This window comes from Macaca thibetana, chromosome 16 (genome assembly GCF_024542745.1).
Source record: "Macaca thibetana thibetana isolate TM-01 chromosome 16, ASM2454274v1, whole genome shotgun sequence".
NCBI classification, from domain to species: Eukaryota; Metazoa; Chordata; class Mammalia; order Primates; family Cercopithecidae; genus Macaca; species Macaca thibetana.
The window spans coordinates 22,701,346-22,729,220 of record NC_065593.1 but is presented as its reverse complement, the minus strand read 5'-3'; the positions used below and the strand labels follow the sequence as shown (position 1 = coordinate 22,729,220).

At 42.9% G+C, this 27,875-nt stretch overlaps 2 protein-coding genes, 1 long non-coding RNA gene and 1 other non-coding gene across 4 annotated transcripts in view; 1 reads left to right on the top strand and 3 right to left on the bottom strand.

Annotated features, from left to right (window-relative positions):
• The window catches only part of NLK (nemo like kinase), a 153,059-nt gene extending 149,638 nt beyond the window's left edge, over positions 1 to 3,421 (bottom strand). The window contains exon 1 of the mRNA XM_050763206.1: positions 2,323 to 3,421. Within this exon, the coding sequence (XP_050619163.1) occupies positions 2,323 to 2,780 (458 nt within the window). The 5' untranslated portion in view covers positions 2,781 to 3,421. The remainder of the gene's footprint in view (positions 1 to 2,322) is intronic.
• The window catches only part of TMEM199 (transmembrane protein 199), a 345,481-nt gene extending 328,032 nt beyond the window's left edge, over positions 1 to 17,449 (bottom strand). The window contains exon 1 of the mRNA XM_050763252.1: positions 17,440 to 17,449. The gene's annotated coding sequence lies outside the window, so the exon portion shown is untranslated. The remainder of the gene's footprint in view (positions 1 to 17,439) is intronic.
• Positions 3,903 to 9,308, top strand: LOC126938754 (uncharacterized). The gene is made up of 3 exons (XR_007720168.1): positions 3,903 to 4,071; positions 4,253 to 4,430; positions 8,987 to 9,308. It is a non-coding gene; the product is annotated as an uncharacterized LOC126938754 (long non-coding RNA).
• A 4,487-nt stretch (positions 17,450 to 21,936) lies between the features above and the next one.
• Positions 21,937 to 22,074, bottom strand: LOC126940057 (small Cajal body-specific RNA 20). The gene has a single exon (XR_007720581.1). It is a non-coding gene; the product is annotated as a small Cajal body-specific RNA 20 (non-coding RNA).
• Positions 22,075 to 27,875: the final 5,801 nt, after the last annotated feature.

The window sequence follows — 27,875 nt, the reverse complement described above, 5'->3', positions numbered from 1 at the left end:
TCACACCAAATTGTATTTCACCTGTTACAGCTGATGAAAACACTCAATATAGTTAACTAGAAAAACTTGGTTTAAAAAAAAGACCTGAATCACGTGAGGACACAGAAAGAGGGCGGCCATCTACAAGCCAAGGAGAGAGGCCTCAAAAGAAACCAAATCTGTACCTTGATCTTGGATTTCTAGCCTCCAGAACTGTGAGAAGTAATTTTCTGTTGTTTAAGCCAAAACAAAGAAAGACCTGACTAGATCAATTAACCAAGCAGCAAAGATGCCAAAGCACTGTGCTAGGCGCTGAGGAGAAAAGGATTACTACAGTAGACAATCCTTACCCTCAAGGAGCTTACAAGGTTTGTCTTGTAGTCAGTGACACAAGACAAACCTGAAATAAGATGGTGCACAGAGGTGTACTTTAAGTACATGAGACAAACTCCATAGGTGGTAGAGCAGTCAATCAAATAACTCTAGAATGGATTCAAATCAAATATATTTGGGCTTTCATATATCAGAGATTCAGAGTACCCACTAGCAGAACGTTTGCTGTGTGAGATGTTTCAGCACTCCAGTTCTTTATTGCCCCCTTCCTTAAAAAAATAAATAAAATTTAAAAATCTTCCCTTGCCACCTAAGTTAAAACTGCTACAAGTCACATCACTTTTTGATAGAAATGTAAGTGAAAAATGCCTTTTGAATATATTCAAGAATGCTGCAACCCACTTCCCTTTCAGTATCCCTAGTTTTTAGCATTGTATGTAAGGCACTAAAAAAGCCAGCAAGCATCCACATCTAAGAGGATCCAAACAAGTGCTAAAAGTTATTAGTAAATCAATGACAAAATTTAAACCAAGGAACAACCATTTTCCTGTCTGCTCCATCCCCCAACCAAAGCTTGGAAATCCTCAAGAGTTAGGCAAGAATAGGACGTTCACAGTTAAATCTCTTAGATAGTCTGTGGAAGGGACAGAGGAAGGCAGGAGCAGGCGGGTCCCTGAGCAGAATGACCGAGGCACCATTACCAGCTATACTCTTTCCCACCTTGAATCCCACACACTTTGGAGAAAGGGCTGCGCTGCAGCAGAAACTTCCTTGGGGATTAGCTGAGAAAATACTGGACTCTACTAGCTTTTTTAAAAAATGGATGAGATCACTTAGTAGCCTAGATTGTCAAATCTGAAATATAAATAAGATGGCCAGTTAAAATGCATAAACGATGCGCCCATCAATTTTAGCCTCAAAAACAATAACGAAAGGAGATATTTACCGGGCCAGTTCCAAAGAGTTCATTTTCCTGTGGTAATGGGGGCTTTTCTAGACAGTAACAAGAATCAGTTTTTGAATGCACTGAAAATATCAATTCATCTATCCAAAGTGTAATCATTAGTCCTTGGGAGAAAACCCAGTTCATTCTAGTTTTGACAGGAATAAACATATTTTATTATAAACTACTAATCTTTTTAAGGTTAGACCAAATAGACCAAAATGTTATATTTAAGAAGCCCTTAGGCTTTTACAAATGTCCTAGCACTAGCAAAAGTAGTGTCATTTGTTTAAAAAGTATTATTTCCTACTACAGCAACTGACCAACAGATAATAGGAACTTAAGAGGCACTAAATGACACTAAAACATTACACTGAATGTGGGCCACTGCATAGCTAGTCTACTAACCTCATTTGTGGTACTCATGTGTGATGCTATATTTAATGCATTCTTATCAAAAGGCTACAGCTACATACTTCCCAACTGTAGCTCCATGGTTTAAAATAAACCACTCAAGCAATGATCTTAACTGGTTCAACTATGAATCCTATCTTTCTTCTCGAGATCAAGATCACAAAATAAGGAGTGAAAAGACAGAAGGATAGGAAAGTAGTTATGCAAAGTATATCGTAATGACAAGAGTATTATAAAGGAATTCAGTTTGGATCAGTTGCTAACACTTAATGCCACTGGGCAACCGATCCAAACTAAATCAAACACACGAAATGACCAAGGTCTTTGTAGGAGTTAGTATTCCATACATTCATCTACTGATGCTGTGTTCAGTGGCTTGCTTAGGTTCTAACAGAAAAGTTTGGTAGACAGCAAACTTATGTGTGTTGCTCATGAGAAGGTGCTCCATCAAAACTTGCCAGGAGCCTAGACAGCCAATGCATTAGGCCTAGACAGCCAATGCATTACCACATTAGTGAAGGTGGCTTCCTACAGTTGGGTTGAGAAGCTTGCTCCACCTTGGTCAGCATGGAGAAAACCACGAGGGATGCACTCACCCAATCACAACCATCAGAAGAAACCATGAGAGGTTGTGTTTTTCTTTGGATACTCACCAGACAACACCAAAGGCTCCATATCCAATAGGTCTATCCGGCTCAATATCCAGCTGCTGTTGTGGATGATGCGAGTGCTGATGATGGTGCGCCTTAACTGTAGCAGCTGCGGCAGCCTGTACCTGAGCTGGGGCTGCTGCAGCTGGTCCAGGAGCCTGCCCCGGTGCCGGTGATGGGAAATATGGCTGTTGTTGCCCAGGGTTTAACATGGCTGCAGCTGCAGCCGCTGCTGCGGCTGCCGCAGCTGCCGAAGAGGTGTGCTGCTGTACAGGGTGTACAGCGGCAGCCGACCCCGGATGAAGATGGTGTTGAGGGTGGTGGTGGTGGTGCAGGTGAGGAGGAGGGAGGTGTGGAAGGTGGTGGTGATGGTGGTGGTGGTGACCTGCTGCTGCTGCAGATGTACCGCCATTGTAAGCCGCCATCATTTTTGCGTTGGCTCTTGCGCCACAAAGAGACATTCAAAATAAATGCCCTTTGATTGGAAAGCAAACTGGGTCAAGCTGTCATTTGGCCATTTAAAAATGAAGAAAAACCACTCACTCCACCTCAAAAAACATAGAGCGTAACTGGCTTTATGTCTTCATCAGTCAATCCAAACAAGTTAGAGGATCTTGGTGTTTAATTTTGGGGTGAGCGTGTGTGGAAGGGTGTGGGTTGCCAAAAGGAAAAAAAAAAAGGAAAAAAGAAAAGAAAAAGGAAAAAAGGACCCCTTCCCCCCAGGATTCCTGCCACAAGTGGGTACTAAAACTCCATTCTTAATTTGGGGGAGGTTCCAACTTTGAATGTGGGAATAAAGGCCAAACCTCCCGACCCCCTGAACTCCACACACGAAAAGGATCAGGTAACACACCACCCTTGGAATCTTGAAAGAGGGTTGAATCATCTACCCCTTCCATTCCCACATCCTTTTCTAAACACCTACCACCTCCTCAAAAACAGGATTAAAAAAAATTCCCACTACCCTAAATGGAGAAGATGGGGGGAAATTTTCTGGGAAACCAGCTTCCAGCGTCCCCCCCCCCTCGAACTCTCAGGCCTTCCTACATCTCCCCCTACTCCTAGTCAGGTTGACCTGATTGGGGAGGGGGGGGCGGGGGTTCTAAACTTTCCTGGGCAGAATGAGCCAGGGAAGGAGGCTGGAGTGAGGAGAGGAGGCGACAGCAGGACAGAGAGGAGAAAGAGAGCTAGGGCAAAAGTGAAGGGAAGGAGGTGCAAGGAAGAATGAAAGATGTGGGCAGCGCTCGGACGCCCAGACAGCGGGAACCGCCCCGGGAGAAGGTTAGGGTCCCGGGGCCAAAGAATAGGAGCCCCGGGAGGCGGGCGGAGTACGGTCGGAAGCGGGCTGACTCCTGCCCCCGCCGCCGGCTGCTTCTGCTGAGGAGGGTTGGGGGGGAGAGCGGGTGGGTCCCCCGCGCGACGGCCCCTCAGGGCTCAAGGCTGCTCCGTCTCCCCCCCTCCCCCCCACCCGGCTTCCGTCCCCGCGGCCGCTTTCTCCTCAGCCGCCGCGGCCGCTTTCTCCTCAGCCGCCGCCTCCTCAGCCGCCGGTGCCGCCGCGGCCGGACTCACCTCCCCTAGCAAAGCCGGATAGACCGGAGCCAGCGGCGGACACGCGCAACCAGCCGCCGAGGCCCCGCCCCCGCCTTGCACTGACCGGCTGCCCTAGCCAATCCACGCCCACCTGTCCGCTACCGCCTCCAATCCTGGGCCAGGAGCTTCAGACAGGCGCACTGTTCGGCCAGTGGCAACAAGGTGTGGGTCTTCTGGGGAAATCCCGCCCCCGATCCGGGATGGGCAGATAGACCAATCAAAGGCAGAGTTTGGCTTGACCGACACGGCTTAAAGCCAATGAAAAAGCAAAGATCTTTGTGACATTTTTCTTTCGCCTCTCTCCTCTTTTTTCTTCTTTTATTATTTATTTATTTTTTGGCAGGAGCAGGAAGCTGCGTGCTAATCCCGCCTGCAAAAGCTGGAAGAGAGGGGCGGAATGAAAGAACCAATCATGAGCCAGAGGCAAAGAACAGAGTAACCAATCCTTGGGTTGAAAATGAAGTAGGCGGGCACCTGGGCCAGATAGACACTTGACCTGACAAATGGAAAAAAAGATTGATGTAAGTCCCACCCTTTATAGCTCCTCTAGGACAGGATTGTGGAGAATTTGCTGTCATATCGAGACAACCTCTTCCAGGGGCGGGGCTTAGGAAAGGGGTGGGGTCTTAAAGTGGGCGGGACCTAGACGAAGAAGGCGGACCCCAAATCACCACTGGTCCACCGATCCCCGAGCCGTCTAATATACCACTTAAGATGTAAAGTGTGGGGCAAAAATAGGGGAAGAAAAAGGGAATGCTGAGCTTCAGAAAGTCAAGGCCCAAGGTCACTCAACAAGAAGACAGTCACAAAAGAAATTCAGTAGACTGACAGTTCATAGTCTAACCCGGCCGGTCCTCTCCATGGTTAATCCCGATCTTGGCAAAAAGAGGAGGAATCTCCAGCATTCAGAACTCCACTGTCAACAGATGATAAAGTTGTTGGTGCAAATTAAAACAAAAAAGTAAACTTGATCACAAAAATAATACTTTTCTTCCATCTTTCTTTCTTAACAGGGTTACGTTCTGTCACCCAGGCTAGACTGCAGTGGCACAGTCCTAGCTCGTTGCAGCCTCCAACTCCTGGCTCAAGCAATCTTCCCGCCTCAGCTTCCCAAGTAGCTGGGATTACAGATGTGCACCACCATGCCCGGCTGATTCTTTAATTTTTTAGAAACAGAGTCTCAATATGTTGCCCAGGTTGGTCTCAAATTCCTAGGCTCAAGAGATCCTCCCACCTCCCACCTTGGCCTCCCAAAGTGCTAGGATTACAGGCGTGAGTCACCGCCTCCAGCCTCTCCCATATTTTCTATCAAGTAAGTTTCTGTCATTGAAATCTTACTAAAATAGCATCTTTCCTTTACATCACTTGATTTATCTGAATTTACCCTTCTTTTAAAATGTGAAATAATAAGCTTACAGAACCTTATCCCTACCGAAACTGCATAGTTTACTCAGAAACTTGGAGGTCATCTTCAATTCCTCCTTTGCCTGTCCACGTTGTCCCTTCCAATCAATCAATCATCAAGTCTTTTTTTTTTCTTTCTTTTTTTTTTTTTTTTGGTGGGGGGACATGGTCTCTGTTGCCCAGGCTGGAGTGCAGTGGCGTGATCACAGCCCACTGCAGCCTCTACCTGTTGGGCTCAGGTGATCCTCCCACCTCAGCCTCCCAAGTAGCTGCAGGCACACACCACCACACCTGGCTAATTTTTGTATTTTTTTGTAGAGATGGGGTTTTGCCATGTTGCCCAAGCTGAATCATCAAGTCTTAAACAATTTTAAATCCCTCTCACTTCTGCTTCTTCCCATCACACAGCATTTACCCAAATTTACACCACTAACATCTTTAACCATTTCCCTGCCTACAAGCTAGCTCTCCTTTGATCCATCCCCCTCTGGGGGCATAGTAAATTTTAAAAAATACAAATCTGAGACCAGGGGCAGTGGCTCACAACTGTAATACCAGCACTTTGTGAGGCCAAGGTAGGTGGATCCCTTGAGCTCAGGAGTTCAAGATCAGTCTGGGCAATGTGGCAAAACCCTGTGTCTACAAAAAATACAAAAATTAGTGGTACACATGTCTCTAGTCCCAGCTACTGAAGAGGCTGAAGTGGGAGGATAGCTTGAGCCAGGGAGGTAGAGGCCGCAGTGAGCTGAGATCCCACCAGTGCACTCCAGCCTGGGTGACAGTGAGATCCTGTCAAAAAAAAAAAGGCTGGCTGTACCCTAAATAGCCTGGCATGATCTGGTTTCTGCCTACCTACCTCAAGGGTCTTATCTCTCCCCTCCACTCTCTACACTTCAGACATTCTGAACTTCCTGCAGCTCCTTGAATGCTTTCAAGCCTTCATGCATATCTTCAGCCCAAAACACTTCCCGCCCATCCTTCACTGCTCGAATTCATCCCTCAGGTCTTCATGTAAATTTTACTTTTTTTCCTGGAAAGTTCTAACTCTGTTCTAGAGTATATGTTTCTGTTGTATATCTCCATGACACTGCCTCCCTCATATCTATATTTTAAGTGCTTGTTGAGTTTGACCAGGGACAGAGAGCTTGTCTGTCTCACTCAGTGTTGTATGCCCAGTTCCTTAGGACAGTGCCTGGGAAAAAAAGAAGACACTTGCTACAGATTTGCCTGAATTACTGAGTGCAGAAGTGGGTACAAACCCAAGCTCTGCCATTTACTTACTCTGTAGCTTAGACAACTTAACTAACCTTTCTCAATCTCAGTCGTCTCAACTGAAATAATAATACATGACTCATGAGGTCGATACAAGGGTTAAATGAGGTGATATGTTTAAACATGCTTGGCAAATAGTGAAAATGCAATATAAATTCTCTTCAACACTCACCCTCACGTAATATTTGAGATGGTTCCAATTTTCCAGTGCACAGCACTCTCCTCCAAAGTGTAGTTCCCTAAAAGCTTCTTAGATGTTCAGCAAATTATCTGGTTTCACCTCAGACCTACTGAAAAGAATTGGGGGAGGAGAGGAGGAATCTGTTTAACAAGCTCTCCAGGTCATTCTTGTAAACACTAGAGCTTAAGAAGCACAGGCCTAGAGTAAAGAAGCTTAGTCTTTGTAAACTTTCTTTTTCAGCGCTTAGTATACTACTATAATAACACATAGAAAGTGCTTGATACATGTGAAATAAATAAATTAATCTGACCCATGAGAAAACAATTGTACATTAAGAGTTATTTATTCCTTCCACAAACATGTATTGAGCACCGATTATATCTAGGCACGGTGCTAACTTCAACTCTGAGTGAGAGGAGATAGATGTACAGATGCTCCTGGACTCATGATGTGTTTGTGTCCCAGCAAGCCTATTGTACATTGAAAATGCATTTAATACCCTAACCTACTGAACATCATAGCCTAACCTACCTTAACGTGCGCAGAACACTGACATTAGCCTACAGTTCTGCAAGATCATCTAGCACAGTCTATTTTATAATAAAATGTTGAATATCTCATAATTTATTGAATACTGTAGTGAAAATGAAAGCTGAATGGTTGAGGTCGGGCGCGGTGGCTCAGGCCTGTAATCCCAGTACTTTGCGAGGCCAAAGCAGGCAGATCACAAGGTCAGGAGATCAAGACCATCCTGGCTAACACAGTGAAACCTCGTCTCTACTAAAAATACAAAAAATTAGCCGGCCTGGGAGGCTGAGGCAGGAGAATGGCGTGAACTCAGGAGGCAGAGCCTGCACATCACTGTACTTCAGTCTGGGCGACAGAGTGAGACTATCTCAAAAAAAAAAAAAAAAAAAAAAAAAAAGAAAGAAAAAAGAAAAAAAAAAGAGAAGCAGAGTGGTTGAAAGGGGACTCAAAGTACACTTTCTACTGAATGGGCATCACTTTCAAATCATGGTAAACTAGAAAAATCAAAGCATCATAAGTCAGGGATAATCTGTGTTAAAATCTCTGCCCCCAGGAGCTCTAAGTCTCTCTGGGTGCAAGAATTTCCAAAATGGTGTGTGCACACCATGGTGGGGGGTGCACAAAGTGACCCACTAGGCTCCTGGAAGAAATTAGTACAACTTCTTCTGTTTCTATTTTTTTTATTTCATATTTTTAAAATATCCATTTTGTCAATGTTTTATAATGTACACAATATTACAGAGTAGTACAAATGTATAGCATTTATGAATAAATAAGAATATACAAATTGAGGAGTTGTGCTCAAAAATTTATCAAAAACACTGGGAAATCATTGGTCTGATGATCATTTAATAATGTTTATGGTTTAGATCAGTGCTGTCCTAGAGAAATATGAGAGCCACATATGAAATTTTATGTTCTAGTAGTCACACTAAAAAGTTAAAAGAGGCCAGGTGTGATGGCTCACACCTGTAATCCCAGCAATTTGGGAGGCCAAGGTGGGAGGATCGCTTGAGCCCAGAAGTTCAAGACCAGCCTGGGCAACATAGTGAAACCCCAACTCTATTGAAAAAAAAAAAAAAAAAATTAACCAGGCATGCTGGCATGTGCCTATAGTCCCTGCAACTCAAGAGGCTGAAGTGGGAGGATCACCTGAACCCAGGGAGGTCAAGGCTGCAGTGAGCCGTGATCATGCCATTGCACTTTAGCCTGAGCAGCAGAGTGAGACCCTATCTCAAAAAAAAAAAAAAAGGAAAACAAAATTCATTAGCCACATGTGGCTAGTAGCTACTATGTTAGACAGCACAAATCTAGATCATGGGTTTGAATCCTTAATCTGTCCCTTACCAGCTGTGTGACCTTGGGCAAGTTCCTTAACCTATCTTAGTGTGAATTTTTTTTTTTTTTGTCTGTGAAACAGAGAGGTTCCCTGACATCTGCAGTTGTGATAATTCAAAGAGACAATCCATGGAAAGCACATAGCCTGGGGCTTGCTGGCAGTAAGTGGGATGGTTATTATTAGTACAGGTATTACAATCCAAGGCAAAGTGTCCCAAGTGTCCAGTGGAGAAATCATTTTGGGCACCATTCAGTTCACGTCCCCAGCATTCCATCCACGTGGAGTGGCTGGCCCCTTAAACACATCATCAGACAGTACAATTTCCGGCCTTTTCCATTTTGTTCCATTTTCAGGAGCTGAGCATGATGAACGAGAAGTCGGAAGTGAGTCAGCAGGATAGCACTTAGAGCCTAAAAAAGCAAGCAGGACATCAGAATGCATAAGCAGGAATATAATGTGCAGGAAGTGGGAGGTGATCTTCCCTTTCTTCCAAGAACTGGCTCACCCCATAAGTTGTCTGCAGAGACTTTGCAGAACTTGGACCAGGCCCAGGAAGATTAAAGGACTACAAAAGGAGCAACTCATATTCAACAGTGCTGGGTGCTCAACACCTGTTCTCTCATGTGATCAATCATCAATATGTCCCATTTTGCAAATGAAGAAACAGACTCAGGAAGGCAAGGTACCTTACCAAATCTCACACATCTAGTGAGTGACAAAGCTGGGGCTGGCTGGCTTCCCACTGTACCCCACGGCTGGAGGGAAGGGGCAAACAAGTGATGCTATGGAGTACCGGGAAGGACAGGCAGAGAATTCTTAACCTTTCAAGCCTGGCAGCCAGGGACGCCCCTCACTGGGTGCATGACACTTTTTTTTTTTTTTTTTTTTTAACATTTCTTACCCAAAACTGTTAGCAGAAGGCAGTAGGATCACCTCTGACCTTTTAGCACACACATTCCTCTGGGTCATACCCCGTCCATTCTCTGTCTCTACGCTTGGGGCCTGGCTCATCTTTCTACCTCTTCTTCTACTCAAGTCTCAAGTTCTACTCACTTTTAAGGCTTTGCTGTTGGAGCCTCAGATCTTCTTCTTTGTCGTCTTTTTTTTTTTTTTAAGAACCTCGACCTCCCTGGACTCAGGTGATCCTCCCACCTCAGCCTCCTGAGTCGCTGGGACTACAGGCATGTGCCACCACAGCCGACTAATTTTTTTTGTATTTTGTAGAGTTGGGGTTTTGCCTTGTTGCTCATTAGAATCTGCCTGCCTCGGCCTCCTGAAGTGCCAGGATTACAGGCGTGAGCCACTGCACTGGGCTGTAGCCTCAGATCTTTCATGAAGTGTTTTTCTGATACAAGTCAATCTGGATCTCTCTCTCCCCTGAAGAATTTAGACATTCAATGTCTGCAATATTTATTTGAAACATGCACTCTTATGTATATAATCTTATTTATGTGATTCTGTGAAAAACTTTTTAGCTGTCTGACCTTGGGGACTTGACATGAGCTTGTTTCCTCATCTGAACAATGGGTATAATCACACCTATTTTGCAGTAGAAGGTAATATTGAGAAAATTAACTAAGGTCATATATTACTATATGAAATATCTAGCACAATGCCTGACACAGAGTAGCCACTTGGGATCGGTAGTTCCCTTCCTCACTTTTTTTTTTTTAATTTTTAGAGATGGGGTCTCACTATGAGACAGCCCAGGCTGTTCTCAAACTCCTGTGCGGAAGCAATCCTCATGCCTCAGCCTCCCAAAGTCTTGGGATTACAAGCATGAGCCACAACTCCTGGCCTCTTTCCTCACTTTTGTACGTTGCTTACTTGTCATTATTTTCCTGGTATCTTCACTTCCAGTGCTCTTCTGTTTGTCTGTTTGGGGAGTTGATTGGGGAGATGAGGTGTGATACTTAAATCTTAGTAAATTGTAAAATGCTTCTCCCATCTTCCTTCGTCCATTTTTCTGAGCCCCTACAGGCCCTCCATCAGTCTTGTGATAGGGGATAAAGTCATCAATGCCAAAGTGAAGGTGCAGGCTTGATAAGAGAGAGTGGGAGCAAGGCTACAAACCTCACAGGCATTTGGTATTGCTGAAGGACAACGTGTATGTTCAGGATCAGCTACTGGAAGGTATAACAAGAGAAGCCAGACAAGACAGTGGAAGAATCAGTCAGGGAGCCATTAGCAACTAAGATAGAGACAGGACATGGCAACGAGCTGGGGACTGGGGGAGGCCAGACAAATCTAAGTTCATGTACCACCTGGTCCTTCTTCCCCCACAGCTGGGCCTCTTCCCATCCTAACAACACAGGCTCTGAGCCCCAGGAGAGTTCCCTTTGCATGTATCTCAGGATGTTGGCCTCATCTTACCCCTCTGCATCTTTCAGTCCCTGGATGGGATATTTATCCCAGCTCCAAACCCCAGGACCAAACCTCAGCCCTGACCCATGTCCTTGGCCATGTGAGTCAGGCAATGTCCCAAACTTCCTTCTTCCTAGATGAGTGGTGAACATTTTATCTTAAAGTTGGTAAAAAAGAAAGTTTAAAAATAGATTACAAAATTGTTATGCTTAACATTTGTAAGTGCCCTTTATCACTTTGACATCTTAAGCCTTAATAAATGAAAGTATAACTCACATGCATTGGACACATCAGTGAAATGAGGAAGGTTTCATAATGTTATACAGACAATATTCTGTGGATCTATTTTCAGCTTAGAATCCAAATACAACAAGGTACTTTTCATCAAAAGGGCAGCAATGAACCATACACAAAATTACCTCCTATCCACCCCGATATACCATGTTACAGGGCTCAGCCTCCAAGGCAGAATAAAAGTTGTCCTTGCTGAAAGTCCTCAGAGACAGTGGTCCCAGATTAGACAGACACAGCCTTAAAAAGCTATTGCTAGGGTTAGCAGGTGAAACCAAATTATCCAAGACTACAATGAGCATTATTTGGGAAAGACTAAGACAGTTGTGGTTTCCAGACTGTGCTGCACATTGGAATCACCTGAGGGTATTCAAAAACTACTGATGCCTGGTTTCAGTGGTATGCTGGTAAATATTTTAACAATCGGCTGTTTAGAAAGAAACGAAAGCCCTGATTTATAACCGATATCCATGGCATAAAAACTTCGATCATGGTTAATTTCTTCTTTTTTTTTTTTTGAGACAGAGTCTTGCTCTGTTGCCCAGGCTGGAGTGCAATAGAACGATCTTGGCTCACTGCAATCTCTGCCTCCTGGGTTCAAGCAATTCTCCTGCCTCAGCCTCCCAATTAGCTGAGATTACAGGCATGTGCCACCACGCCTGGCTAATTTTTTTGTTTGTTTGTTTTAAGTAGAGACGGGGTTTCACCCTGTTGGCCAGCCTGGTCTTGAACTCCTGACCTCAGGTGATCCACCCGCCTTGGCCCCCCAAAGTGCTGGGATTACAGGCGTGAGCCACCGTGCCCGGCCATGGTTAATTTCAAGCTACTAGTATGACATCACTGAAGACAGAATTGGGAAGAGATGTACACAATAGGTTCTCCAGAGCCAGGTAGCAGCCAGCTTTAGCACACCACTGCCTGGTCACCTCCTCCCCGCTCGACACACAACTTCGTAGGTATAAGGTATGACGTAGGCATCAGGATTTTGAAAAGCTCCCCAGTAGATTCTAATATGCAGCAAAGTTGGGAACGACTGGGCTAAGGGGCCTTGTAATAAGGTCCCAGAAGCAAGAAACTGGCCAGTTGATTGCCTTCCAGTGACAGCTGGGTTGTAACGCTTGCCTCCTCAAGTACACTTTCTTCCCTTAGCAAGCCTCCATGGAAAGCTAAATCCTCAGCAGAAGGTTGCTCGGTGGACTGATCTCAGAGCATTGGGCAGGGGTGGGAGGTCCTGGAGGGGAGGCTGGTGAGAGATCTAAAAAACTAGGGGCAATGTGTCAATGTAATTGTCCGCTAGAAATTGCTGGGGGTGCTAGAAACACTGATAAATTCCTGCTCCAGGACATTGCTCCAGGGATGTCATTATCCTTCCATTAAAACTGTATTCTGACTGGGTGGTAAGTACCTGATTTGCTTATTTCTTAATCGTTATACCTTCAGCTCTGCTGACTGAGCTCTAGCCGTTCGGGTTGAAGTGTACCTAAGACTTGCAGGGCAGGTAGGGGAGGAATGAATTTTTTCTGCAGATGGCTGGTCGGGCCCCAGCTCTGGGTTACTGCAGTCCCTCTGCTTATGTCTGTCATAGTACTTGCCACCTGGCCTTGCAGATGTTTACTCATCCGTTGCCTTTAATGCTCTACAAGCTCCCCAAGGGCAGAGACTGGGCTCCTATTTTGCTAGGCATCCCCAGTGCCCAGTGTTGGTTTAAGCTGATGTAAACTGAGCTCTTCCATCCATTATAAAGTATTTTAAATTTACTTTCAGAAACACAAGCAGGCCAAGTGCAGTGGCCGAGTGCGGTGCTTGTAATCCCAGTACTTTGGGACAGGAGGATTGCTTGAGCCCGGGAGTTTGAGACCAGCCTAGGCAACATGCCAAAACTTTGTCTATACAAATACTAATAAAAACAAAATTAGCTGAGCATGGTGGTGGGCACTTGTAGTCTCAGCTACTCTGGAGGCTGAGGCAAGAGAGTAGCTTGAGCCCAGGAGGTCAAGGCTGCAGTGAGCTGTGATTGCACCCCTGCACTCCAGCCTGTATGGCAGAGCAAGACCCTGTCTCAATATAAATAAAATAAAATAAAATCACAAGTAATTCATGAATAGATTCTTGGCATTTGCACACACACATGCACATTTTAAAATGTATGGTTCTCAGCTGGGTGCTGTGGCTCGCATCTGTAATCCCAGCACTTTGGGAGGCTGAGGTGGGCAGATTGCTGGAGCTCAGGAATTCTATACCAGCCTGGTCAATATGGTGAAACCCTGTCTCTACAAAAAATACAAAAAATTCCTGGGTGTGATGGCAAACACCCCTAGTCCCAGCTACTTGGGAGGCTGAGGCACGAGAATCACTCGAACCCAGGAGGCAGAAGTTGCAGTGAGCTGAGATAGTGCCACTGCACTCCAGCCTAGATGACAGAGGAAGACTGTCTCAAGAAAAAACGAAGTATGGTTCTATTTTTTGTGTTTTCAAAATACATGCTATTATACTATACGTATTGTTCTATAAATTGCTTTTTCACTTAATATATTATGAGGATCTTTTCATAATCTTAATGTGCTTTGTTCTTTCATAATGGTGAATTTGAAAGGTGACCTTGAGACAGGATTTAAGTGCAAGTACTTTATGTGGGAGGTGAGGGTAATGCGGAAGTGAGACAGGGAAGGGAAGGAAGCCAATAAAGGGCGTTTTTTCAAGCAAGCCATCACTGTACGTAAAACCGGAGCTCAACTCCATGGGGAAACTGGGAGCCAGTGTAGTACACAACTGTCCAACGCTTCTACCTAAAGAAAGCTGGAGTATTTATCCAGTGACTTCCATCTGCCATTGATCGAGGGCTACTTCAGAGGCACATTGACTCAGGACTTTTGGCCTGCCATACACTTGGGCAGAGAGGGCTCTGGTGGCCAGAAAAAGCCTTCAGTCAAGGAGGTGCTTGTGCTATCAATTGGAAGTCAGTTGACATACACAGACATGGTAAGTGCTAGGTCATATGGGTGGGGAACTGATAGGATCTGCTCCAAAACAGATGTGACTTTGTGCCTTACTTCGTTAAATCCTTTCTCATTTCTCCTTTTTTTTTCTCACAAGCAACTCTTCAATAAGTATTCCCATCCATGTTTTCTTATGCACGTGTACAATTTTTTTTTTAAGAGAGAGTTCTGGCTCTGTGGCCCAGGCGGAGGTGCAATGGCACTATCCTTGCTCACTGTAGACTCAATTTCCTAGGTTCAAGCAATCCTGCAACCCCAGCCTCCTGAGCAGCTGGGACTTTAGGCACATGCCACCACACCTGGGTAATTTTTTCTTTTTGAGACAGTCTTGCTCTGTTGCCCAGGCTGGAGTGCAGTGGAGTGATCTCGGCTCAATGAAACCTCCACACCCCCCCCCAGGTTCAAGCGATTCTCCTGCCTCAGCCTCCTGAGTAGCTGGGACTACAGGTGTGCGCCACCATGTCTGGCTAATTTTTTGTACTTTTAGCAGAGATGGTGTTTCACCGTGTTAGCCAGGATGGTCTCGATCTCCTGATCTTGTGATTCACCCACCTCAGCCTCCCGAAGTGCTGGGATTACAGGCATGAGCCATCACACTGGGCCCACCCGGGTAATTTAAAAAATTTTTTTGTAGAGACAGAGTCTCACTATGTTGTCCAGGCTGGTCTTGAACTCCTGGGCTCAGGCAATCCTCCAACCTTGGCCTTCCAAAGTGTTGGGATTATAGGCACGAACCACCATGCCTGGCCCAGTATTTCTTTAGGATACATGCCTACAATGGGTCCATCCATTACACAATATTTCTGTTTAATATTACTCTCCTGGACTGGGAAATGCCTACTGTAACCTCAGAACTCCTGGCTGCTAGAGTGTGCATATCTTCTCTCCTAAAGCCTTCAGTTTTGATTCCTTTCAGGAACCCTTTCAAGATTGAAGATAGGAGAGCATTTAATGACTTTCCTACTGCCCTATGTGAGATTCTCATGGCCTCATTAATTCTCTCCACTGGCTGTCCCTGTGACTTTACTCTTGTCTCCTGCCTTCAAAACCTGTTGTTGATACATTCAGATTTTAAGTAGTACTCTAGTAATAAAAATCAAATCTTGGAGCAATTAGTTTCTTTTATTTGGTCAGACATTTTACCTCTGTTTACCTGTGTAGGCCATCATTTCCAAATAAGGAGCACATGTTCACAACCTGAGACTGGGTCTGTGCAATTCTTTCTTTACAGTTGCTAGTACAAGGACACAACTAGGAATTTATTTTTTAAATTTTCAATGCAAAACTTAATTTTTATTTTTAAAATCAACTTTATTGAGCTGTAATTTACATCCAATAAATATTTTAAGTTCCATGAGCTGTGGATTCTTTTTTTGTTTGTCTTTGTAGATATGAGGTCTCTCTTGCTATGTTACCCGAGCTGATCTCAATTGACCTGGGCTCAATTGATCTTCCGGCTGCAGCCTCCCAGAGAGCTGGGTTTATAGGTGTGAGCCACCACACCAGGCTGGCATTGGTTTTTAAATTTTATTTTCCAGTAGTTCATTGCTGGTATATAGAAATACACTTGAATTTTTTATATTGACTCTTTTTGCAGCCTTGCTAAATCCATTTATTAGTTCTAGTGGCTTGCTTTCTACATTCGTGAGGATTCTCTAATCTTATTAATCTATAAATAAAAACAGTTTTATGTCTTCCTTTCCAATATTTAGGCCATTTATTTATTTTTCTTGACTTATTACACTGTCTAGGGCCTCCAATGAATAGTTGAATAAAAGTGATGAGAGCAAAACTTCCTTGCCTTGTCCCCAATCTTAGGAAACAGTCTTCTACCATTCAGTCTTTCAGCATTCAGAATAATGTTATTGGTAGGTTTTTCATAGATGGTGTTTATCAGCTTTAAGAAGTCCCCCTTTAGTTTTAATCTGCGAGTACTTTTGGTTCCAGTGGTTTATATTTCACCATGCTAAAAGATGGTGTGACTCTAGGTCTTGGTTCTCTTTTCCCTAGTAATATTATACAGAAAGCATGGTTTCAGATTCAAATAGACTTGAACTCTGTCACTTTCCAGCTATGTGATCTTGTTCTAGTTCTCTATCATCTACATCAATTTCCTCACTCATAAAATAAGGATAGCTAGTTTTGAACGTTATTGTGAATGGTATTTGGTTTGCTTGCATGTGTCTGACACATGATAGACACTCAAAAAATATTCTCTCTCCTCTTGCTTTTTTTAGTAATATGCTTTTCACTTTATAATGACATTTATAATGTCTGGACTGGGAACAGTAGCACATGCCTGTAACTCAAGCACTTTGGAATGCCGAGTGGGAGGATCACTTGAGGCCAGGAGTTCAAGACCAGCCTGGGCAACATAAAGAGACCCCCAACTCTACCAAAAAATAAAACGAAAAAATAAGCAACGCATCGTGGCATGAACCTGTTGTCCTAGCTACTCAGAAGGCTAAGGTGGGAGGATTACTTAAGCCCAAAAGTTTGAGCTTACAGTGAGCTATGATCATGTCACTGCTCTCTAGCATGGGTAATAGAGTGAGACCCTGTTTTCTAAATGATAATAATAATAATAATGTCCACCCAAATGTTCACAATAGGGCTTTTTAATGTGGGTATTGGTAACATACAAAGGTCAGGATCTCATCTATGAATGACAACTTCTCCATGAGTTGCAATAACTTGTGGCATCCAATCAGGCACTTCTCTCTGCTAACTGCAGGTTCCATAATTATTCCCAGGCTAAGACTTCCTGGGATTAACATGTTGTTCCAACCACTACAAAAACAAATGTACTGTTCCAAACGATACTTAATTATATCATATTCGCTGCTTTTTTTTTTTTTTTTTTTTTTTTTTTTTTTGAGACAGAGTCTCGCTCTGTTGCCTAGGCTGGAGTGTAGTGACACAGTCTCGGCTCACTGCAACCTCCACCTGCTGGGTTCAAGCAATTCTCCTGCCTCAGCCTCCGAAGTAGCTGGGACTACAGGTGCATGCCACCATGCCCGGCTAATTTTTTGTATTTTTAGTAGAGACAGGATTTCACCATGCTGACCAGGCTGGTCTCGAACTCCTGACCTCGTGATCCTCCCACCTTGGCCTCCCAAAGTGCTGGGATTACAGGCATGAGCCACTGCGCCTGGCCCCCACTGCTTTTAATAGTATATCCAGAAAGAATGATTCACAAGTCTTGGTGCCATCTCAGATGTGCAGAGAACCTTTATTGTTAGTCCATACTTTATCTTCTTAGGCCCGGAATTCTTCGGCTCTGAACATAGCAGGAGTTAAGGATACCAGGCCAAAAAGTGTAGAAATGATGTTATAACTCCCAGAGCAGTGATTTCAAATGCCAGCCCTAGAGCAAGTGCCTGATGAAGTGTTTTACACAGACCTCGTTAGAATAGGAAATATTAGGATGATTTGTGAGTTCTTCGTAAAGCTAAATGTACTGTCCCTTCTTCTGAGATTCTATTTCTCCTACCTTCTTGGTGTCAAAATGTCCCTATATTATTATTTGATGATGATGTTGATGATGATGATGATGATTTACTATCCTTACATGGTATAATAAGTTAGCAAACTTATTTCAGTATGCTACACACCACCAATTTTTAAAAAGTTACTGACCTGAGTATACAGCAGAGTATATTTTCCAGTACGCCTTGATTTGTGCCATGGTAACAGATCGACTGTCATCATTATTACTCAGGGCAACTATGGACCTGTTTGGAGTCACTTCAGAATTCTAGCCTTCATCCTACAACCAGGGGTTGTTGGCCCCCATGACAGAGAGCTGTAAGGTATTGGGTGCAGAAGGTTCATGCTGCTCCAGTGGATTGAGGTCGGCTTCACCTAACCTGAAAAAAAATAGATAGTTATACACTTTGCTGCTCTAAACATGGGGAAGTTTTGGATATGCTGAAAAATACATAAAAATTGATAAATACCAAGATAAAGGGTCCACGTCAACATGTTGACTAGTTTGAGGGAACCCAGGATTTGTGAGAAACCTCATGTAGGGCATAGAGACAGAATCATGAGTGAGAAGAATTTGGCCGAGGCTTAACTATATAAGTCTCAATTTCATCGCCGTTAAGTGGAAATGATCACCCGGAGTGTTTGCTGCAGATTGAATGATAATGGATAGGAGAGTGCTTTGCAAACTACAGCATCCCCAGACAAATTGAAGAAATGACTCTCTTTTACTTTGTTGACAATTTAGAAGGCAATATTTCTAGACACATGACATCGCTCCAGTCAATCCTTTCACTGAGAAGAGATGACGAAAATGTACATGGCCTGTAGGCTAAATACTGTCAGAACATGTTATCACCAAGTAAATCTGGACAATCCAATTTTTTTTTTTTTTTTTTTTTTTTTGAGACAGGATCTCACTCTGTCACCCAGACTGAAATGCAGCGGCATGATCTTGGCTCACTGCAACCTCTGCCTACCAGGCTCAAGCAATCCTCCTGCCTCAGCCTCCTAAGTAGCTGGGACTACAGGTGTGCGCCACCATGCCTGGCTAATTTTTGTATTTTTAGTAGAGATGGGGTTTCGCCATGTTGGCCAGGCTGGTCTTGAACTCCTGACCTCAGGTGATCTGCTTGCCTCGGCCTCCCAAAGTGCTGGGATTACAGGTGTGAGCCACTGCATCTGGCTCGACAATCCTATTTTTAATGCCATATTCCCAAACCTGGTAACAAGGCAGAGAGACTCCATTCTGGTGGGCTGCTGGATGCACGGTGGGGTCTGAAGTTCATGAAAGGACAGCCAGGGGCTGTGTCAGTTGCTCATGCTGCCATGTTCTGGGTAAATGTCTCAGATAGCATTTGAGCTGCGTGATATACTGGTGTCAATTCAGAAGCGGACTCTAGCACTAGCAATATCTTCAACTGACAGTAAATTATTTTCATTGCCCTAAGGTCCATGTTGTTGGAATGCATTCAGATTACAGACCATTGCTGAGAAATAACAGTTGTCATTTGTTGAGTACTACCTATGCAGAGGGACAATTTTAAGTGCTTTAATATATTATCTTATTTAATTATCTTAGCAACCCTATGAGGATAGTACCTTCTTTGCCTTCATTTTTTTTTTTTTTTTTTTTGAGACAGAGTTTCACTCTTGTTGCCCAGGATAGAGTACAATGGAACAATCTAGCTCACTGCAACCTACACCCCCACCAGGTTCAAGTGATTCTTCTGCCTCAGCCTCCCAAGTAGCTGGGATTACAGGCGTGCGCCACCACGCCTGGCTAATTTTGTATTTTTAGTAGAGATGGGGTTTCATCATGTTGGTCAGGCTGGTCTTGAACTCCTGACCTCAGGTGATCCACCTGCCTCGGCCTCCCAAAGTGCTGGGATTACAGGCGTGAGCCACCGTGCCTGGCTAGTCTTCATTTTTAAGGTAAGGAAACTGAGGCATACAGAACTGAGTACCTTATTCAAGGTCATGATTAACTGGTGGCAGAGATTGAATTGGGCCAAGGCAGCCTCACTCAGGTGTAACCTATATTGCTTTTCTATTTTTATTAGACATGTGCTCTTTCCAGGCACTGGACTAGTCAACTACAGGGATTGATAAAACAAAATCCATGACCTCAAAAGCACTCAGTCTAGTGGGGAGGAGTTACAACACAATGTAGTAAGTACTGCATATTTATCCCTCTGATGCAGATTTATTTTTCTCCAAAGCATCCTTTATTGCCAACTAGCAAACTACATATTTACATCCTTATTTTTTTTTATTTTCTGTCCTCCTTTACTCAAACTATAAACTCCATGAGGGCAGGGTCTTCATTTTGTTCACTTTATATCCTATTATCTAGAGGTGTGTCTGGCAAGTAAATTTGTAGAAGCTGTGTTCAAGGAACAGGAGTGGAAATTAAATAAAAATGAACAAAAGATGTCACAAAATATTACAGGATTCTTCCTCAGTAATCTGGACTGACCAAATCTTCATGCAATGGAGTATGCTGAAAGCTTCAGGGAGAAGAAAGGACATCAGCTAGAGCTCGGGCAGTGAAGCACTCAGAAATCTTTACTTATAGATAAGAGTTGCTGGGCACCGTGGCTTATGCTTGTAACCCCAGTACTTTGGGAGGCCAAGGTGGGAGGATTGCTTGAGCCTAGCCCCGGTTTGAGACCAGCCTGGACAATAAAGTGAGACCCTGGAAAAAAAAGCCATGCATAGTGGTGCATACCTGTAGTACCAGCTACTAAGGACACTAAGGCTGGAGGATGGCTTGAGCCCTGGAGTTCAAGGCTGCAGTGAGCTATGATGACACCACTGCACTCCCACCTGGGTGACAGAGCAAGGCCCTGTCTCAAAAAAAAAAAAAAAAAAAAAAAAAAAAAAGTTTAGTCTTAGTTTGTGAATAAATTTTATAAAACAATAACAACAACAAAAATCCAAATAGAAAAAAATGGGCAAAGAACACAAATGAAAATATTTAAATAGCCAATAAAATTCACCCCAAAAGTTTAGCCATAGTAATGATCAAAGACATGCAAATTTGAACAATACTTAGATTCCATTTTTTTCTGTATCAGATTGGCCAATGAAAAATACTGTTAAAATCCAGTGTTGATTTTTTTTATAGGGAAATTGGCCACTCGTGAATATACTGCTGCTGGGACTGTAAATTCTTATAGCCATTTTGGAGAGTGATTTGTTAGTATGTCTTGAAAGCATTAAAATACCTTTAACCCAAAAATTCCATATCATGATAAAATAGAAATAAGTGCAGAGATGAATGTTCATAAAATTGAGAGTTTGACCGAATAAAATGGCCAGCAATAGGGGACTGGTTATGTAAATTACAGAATAACCCCATACCGGAATAATATGCAACCTTAAAGTGATACAGATTTTAAACTCTGCTTCCAAGAGTTCCACAGAAATCCTATAGAACTCTTCGGAACCCTATGGAATCCTTTTACTAACCTATTGGAAGGTAGTAAAACGTAAATGTGTCGATAGAACTGAGGCTCCCACCTCTTTCCTTAGACAGAACAGCTCTCTTCCTATCTGTTCTATGTATTAGGGTTTTGAGTAAGAATCCATTAAAAGGCAGGGGAGGATGTTTCATTAACATTGAAAAAACTAACATTGTTGAGAAATGTGTCTGAAGCTACTAACTGGTCTATTTTAATTTGTTCTGAGACAGGTTCTCACTCTGCTGCCCAGGCTGGTTTTGAACTTCTGGGCTCAAGCAGTCCTCTCACCTCAGCTTCCCGAAGTGCTGGGATTACAGGTGTGAGTCACCATGACTGGCCCTAACTGGCCTTTAAATAAATTACTCAATTTTACTGGGCCCCAGTTTCTTTGATGTGATCATGTCTTACTGCAGCCTTGGCCTTTTGGGCTCCAAGTGATCCTCCAGCCTCAGCCTCCTGAGCAGCTAGGAGTACAGGCATGTGCCACCACACCTGGCTGATTTTTTATTTTTTGTAGAGACAGGGTCTCACTCTGCTGCCCAGGCTGGTTTTGAACTTCTGGGCTCAAGCAGTCCTCTCACCTCAGCTTCCCGAAGTGCTGGGATTACAGGTGTGAGTCACCATGACTAGCCCTAAATGGCCTTTAAATAAATTACTCAATTTTACTGGGCCCCAGTTTCTCTCCTTTTTTTTTCTTTTTCACATCTGAGGTAGGAAAACAAGGCTGTCCAGCTCGTGGTGGTCCTGACAATGATCCTTGAGGGGTGGTCTTGGCCTCCAGCCATGACTCGGGAGAAAAGGGAGCCTCCCAGTGTCCCGATCTACAAAAATGAGACAAGCACCTAAGGTCCTTGCCAATAAAAAATTCTAAGAGACTGAACTTCCACTCCAGGTTTCAAGTGTTTTGCCTGAATTCACACCCATGTCTGCTTCCCTCCCAAAGGTTTCTCCTTGGGATGATGCTGAAGCAGCAAAGCTCCCCAGAGCCGTTATGCAGACCTGGACACCCAGCACTGTGCAGAGGGCAACATCTCGGACATGCCTCTTTAAGGGATGAATAGACTTGGAGGGAGGTCACATAGATAAGTCCACCCGGGGGCGCTGCATGGGATGACAGATCTGAAATGTGTCATCTCTGCTCTGGCCCCGATCTCTGTACCCTTTTTTATTCATTAGCTTTTTATTTTAGAAGGGTTTTAGATTCACAAAAAAGTTGTAAAAACAGTATGGAGTTCCCATATACCCCTTGCAAAGTTTCCCCTATTGCTAACATCTTACATTACTAAGGTACTTTTGTCACAACTAAAGAACCAACATTGGTACATTGTTTTATATATATATATTCTTTTTTTTTTTTTTTTTTTTTTCAGAAACAGGGTCTTGCTATATTGCCCAGGATGGGTTCAAACTCCTGGACTCAAGTGATCCTCCTGCCTCAGCCTTCCAAGTAGCTGGTACTACAGGCATGAGCCACTCCACCCTGGTATATTAATATTAACTAAACTCCACACACTATCCAATTTCACTGTTTTAAAAAATGTCCCTTTTCAGTTCCAGGATCCCAGCCAGGATATCACATTACATTTAGTTGTTATGTCACTTTAGCCTCCTCTGATCTGTGACACTCCCAGACTTTTCCTGTCCTTGATGACCTTAAAGATTTTAAGAGGTACTGGTAAGGTATGTTGTAGAATGTCTCTCAAATTTGGGATTTTTTTTTTTTTTCAGGCAGGGTTTTACTCTGTTGCCCAGGCTGGAGTGCAGTGGTGTAATCATAGCTAACTGCAGCCTCCAACTCCTGGGCTCAAGCGATCCTCCCATATTGACCTCCAAAGTGCTGGGATTGTAGGTGTTGAGACACCGTGCTCAGCATTTTTTTCCTTAAGACAGTCTCACTGTGTTGTCCAGGCTTGGGTGCAGTGGTGTGATTAATCAGAGCTCACTGCAGCCTTGGCTTCCTGGGCTCAGCTGATTCTCCCACCTCAGCCTCCTGAATAGCTGGGACCACAGGTGGGTACCACCACACCTGGCTAATTTTTGTATTTTTTGTAGAGGCAGTTTTCGCCATGTTGCCCAGGCTGTGCCTGATGAATTTTTTTTTTTTTTATGAGTACCTTAAAGTTACTCATTTGCCCAGTTGCAAGATTCTCCAAGGCTTTATTTATGCTGGCAGAGCCAGCATCTTTCTAAAAAATGACATTGATATATATTCACCTAAGTAAATTCATGTACCCATCTCAACTCTTCCCTTTGACGGTGTGGACAAGCTCATATTCCAAAGCATATGACCCTAAAACTGAAAAGATGCAACAACACTTCAGGTTTTGTGCTGATACATTTGTTCGAAACATTGGATGAGATGATACAGAGCATTTTACACAGTGCCTGACACATAATTGGCACTCAATACATATTAGCTATTGTTATTGAGAAGTACTAGGTCTTTTCTTCTTACATTTCTTGGCATTTGTTAAGTCATGGCATAGTGCCAGAGATCACATGGATGGAAAGGTAAAGTGTAAGGAGTAAGGAGATGGGGTGAGAGGCATTTCATGATTTGTCAAATTTTGAATAAAGGAACCTCACCTCTTACAAAAATAAAAAGTACTGGAAATGCAGTAACAAGTAAAGAACAAGAATGTACACCTGAAAGTAGTATTATACGTTAGGAATATAGGAAAGACCACCTGGACCTGCCCTGGCTTTTTTCTTTTTTTTTCAGGGTCTCACTCTGTTGCCCAGGCCAGACTGCAGTGGCACAGTCTTGGCAGCCTTGACCTCTCATGCTCAGGTGATCCTCCCACCTCAGCCTCCTGAGTAGCTGGGACTACAGACGCACCCACTATGTCTGACTGGCCTGGCATTTTGATTTGTTAAAAAATATTTAGTGATAACCTACTATGTGCCAGCCATTGTGTTAGGTATGAGGATACAACAGTGAATAGACAGATTTGGTTCTTACCCTCATGGAGTTTGCTGTCTACTGAGGGACACAGCAGTTAATAAAGTAAACATTTCTAGACATCGAAACTACAAATAATAATAATAATGATAATAAATAAACAAATGAATATGCAATTATAAATGGTGATAAACAATAACCATCTCTAACAGACAATTCAAACTCAGTTTGTCCAAATTAAGTTCTCTTTTCCCTTGTGCCTTGTCCAGTGTTCTCCATCTCAGTAAATGACACCATCATTCACCAATTACTTACTCAGTGTGTCAGTAAGTTGCTTTAGATCAAAAACCTTGAAGTGATTCTTGACTCAGAATTTCCCCATATCTCAGTCAGTCTTGTCTTTTGGCTGTACCTTCCAAAGTCATCCTGAATTCAACTTCTTCTTGCCATTCCTGAGACTAACGTATTGCCCAAGGCATCATCATGTCTCATCAGGAATATCCAATGCATCTTGCTGCTTTTAATCTTTTTCCTGTGAAGACTATTCTCTGCACACCAGTAAGAATGATCCTTTTTGGCATTCTCCCCAGATATATAATGCCCAGGAATAAGTTTAAACAAGGTGATGAAAGACTTGTACACTGAAACTATGAGAGCATTGCTGAAAAAATTTAAGGAAGACCTATAGAAACGGAAAGACATTCTTTGTTCAAAGGTTAGAGACTTAATATTATTTAGATGGCAGTACAGCCCAAAGTGATTTACATACTCAATGCAATCCCTATCATAATTTTAATGACTTTTTTTGCAGAAATGGAAAAGCCAATCTTCAAATTCAAATGTAATTGCAAGGGACCTAAAATAGCCAAAATGATATTGAAGGAAAAGAACAATGTTGGAAGAGTCATACTTCCCAATTTCAAAACTTACTACAAAGGTACACTAATTAAAACTGTGTGGTATTGGCATAAGGGTAGACCTATAGAAGAGAATTGAAAGTCCAGAAATAAACTCATACATTTATGGTGCTGATTTTTGACAAGAACGCCAAGTCCATACAATATAGAAAGAATAATCTCTTCAACAAATGGTGCTGGGACAATTGGATAACCACATACAAAAAAATTAAGTTGGATACCTACTTCATATCATAAGCAAAAATTGCCTTAAAATGCTTTAATAACATAAATATAAGCATTAAAACAACAAAACTCTTAGAAGAAAACAAAGATAAATCTTCACGAGCTCGGATTTGGCAATGAATTCTTACATAGAACACCAAAAGTATGAGCAATAAACAAATAAATAAATTGAACTTCATCAAAATTGGAAACTTTCATGCATCAAAGGATATTTTTAGAAAGTAAAAAGACAACTTACAGAATGGTTGGAAATATTTGTAAATTATATATTTGGTAAGGGTCTACTATCTGGAAAATAAAGAACTCTTACAACTCAACAATAAAAAGACAAACAACCCAACTTTAAAGCGGGCAAAAAGTGCAGGGCAGGGTCGCATGTGCTTGTAGCCCCAGCTACTCAGGAGAAGAATCGCTTGAGCCTAGGAGTTCAAGTGTAGACTAGGTAATATTGCAAGATCCAGGCTCTAAGAATAAATAAATACATTTTTTAAATGGGAAAAATCTTGAATAGACATTTCTCCAAAGAGAATGTACAAATGGCCAACAAGCACATAAAAATACTAAGCATCATTAGTTATTAGGGAATGACCCTACTAAGAGGGCTATAATTAAGAAAAGATAGATAATAGCAAGTGTTGATCAGGATGTGAAGTAATTGGAACCCTCTTATATTGCTGGTGGGAATGTAAAATGGTTCAGCCGTGGTGGAAAACAGTTTGTTGGTTCCTTAAAAAGTTAAATACAGAATTATCATATGACCCAGCAATTCCAAGAAGTATATAAATGAGGACTGTATTTGTCTGCTACTCAAAGACATGTACATGCATGTTCACAACAACACTATTTACAATGGCTGAAAGGTGGAAACAGCCCAAATATCCATCAATGGATGAATGTATAAACAAATTGTGGCATATCCATACAATGGAATGTTATTCAGCAAGGAAAAGAAATGAAGTACGGATACACACTACAATGTGGATGGCCCTTGAAGACATTATGCTAAATGAAAGGAGCCAAGCACAAAAGGTCATCTATTGCATGATTCCATTTACATGAAATATTCACAATAGGAAAATCCAAAGAGATAGAATGAAGATTGGTGGTTGCCAGAGGCTGATGGCAGGAGAGAATAGGGAGAAACTGCTTAATAGGTAGGGGATTTCTTTTTGGGGTGATGCAATGTTTTTGAAGATACAGGTAGTGGTTTCCCCACATTGTGAATGTGATACATGTCACTAAATTGTTCGCTTTAAAATGGTTAATTTTATGTTTGGGAATTTCATCTTAAAAAAAAAAGTCCTTGAAGGTCTGGGGCGGTGGCTCACACCTGTAACATTTGGAAGGCCAACATTTGGACTGCTTGAGCTCAGGAGTTTGAGACCAGCCTGGGCAACATGGTGAAACCCTGTCTTTACCAAAAATACAAAAACTTAGCTGGGCATGGTGGCATGCATCTGTGGTCCCAGTTACTTTGGAGGCTGAGGTAGGAGGAACCGTTGAGCTTAGGGGGCAGAGGTTGCAGTGAGCCAAGATTACTCCACTGCACTCCAGCCTGGGAGACAGAGTGAGATTCCCTCTCAAAAACAAAAACAAAACAAAACAAACAAAAAGTCCTTTTAAGAAGATTATATAATTTCATCTCTAGTGGTTTAAGATAAGTTTGAAGAGTAAGCTTAGGTCATATCAAGCAGGGACTTGGAATCAAGCTTTATGGGATGCCAAATCATGATTGATCAAAAGCTATTCACCATGAAAGACTGTTGTCTTGGGGACCAGAAATATAGACCAGTGTTTTCTCTTCCTTTAAGAGAGGGGTCCAGAAGGTTGTTTGAAGAAGCAAGGAATTAGCACCAGAGATATTAGGCTGATAGATGCCTACTGACATCAGCTTCAGGTGGCCTGACTCATCCTTTTTGTGATAGTGATGGTTTTGCCAATGGTTCATGATACTTAAAGTCTAATTGCTGAGGCTCCTTCAGGGATGGGCACTACCAGTCCTTGCTTCAGTGGCTTCCCTTTGTCTATGTTCTCTTGACTGACCAACCTTCTCTTTCCTCTGCACTATCATCCATTCAATTCGGCACATTCTTTAGGCTTGATAATATCTTCAATTATACCTAGGAGCTGCCCCTGTCTCCTTCAGGTGACTAAGCATATGTCTAATCCCATCCATAGCTTATTTAAGGCCCATTGTGTGTGTGTGTGTGTGTGTGTGTGTGTGTGTGTGTATGTGTGTTTTGATGGGCACCTCATTTATAGACTCCAGGTAGCCATAATACTCCCAAAGTAACTCAAATGGCTGGATAATTCTCTGTTCAGTAGCTTTCGATTAGGACTAAATCAAGTGAAGTAAAATCATCTATGAAGATTTTTCTGAACTTTATATGGTTAAAATCCCACCCCAAGCTAATTCTGATAGACCAGAGGATTGGGGTGGGTGGAGTGGACAAGCATGCATACTTTGGATAATCTCTGCTGGCGATTCTGAAAAACTTTCTCCATTCCCATCCTTGTGAGAACTATCATATACTTCAGTGGGGCTACTGGCTCTGGGCAGGAATCTGACACACAGAGATGCTTACCAAAGGAAC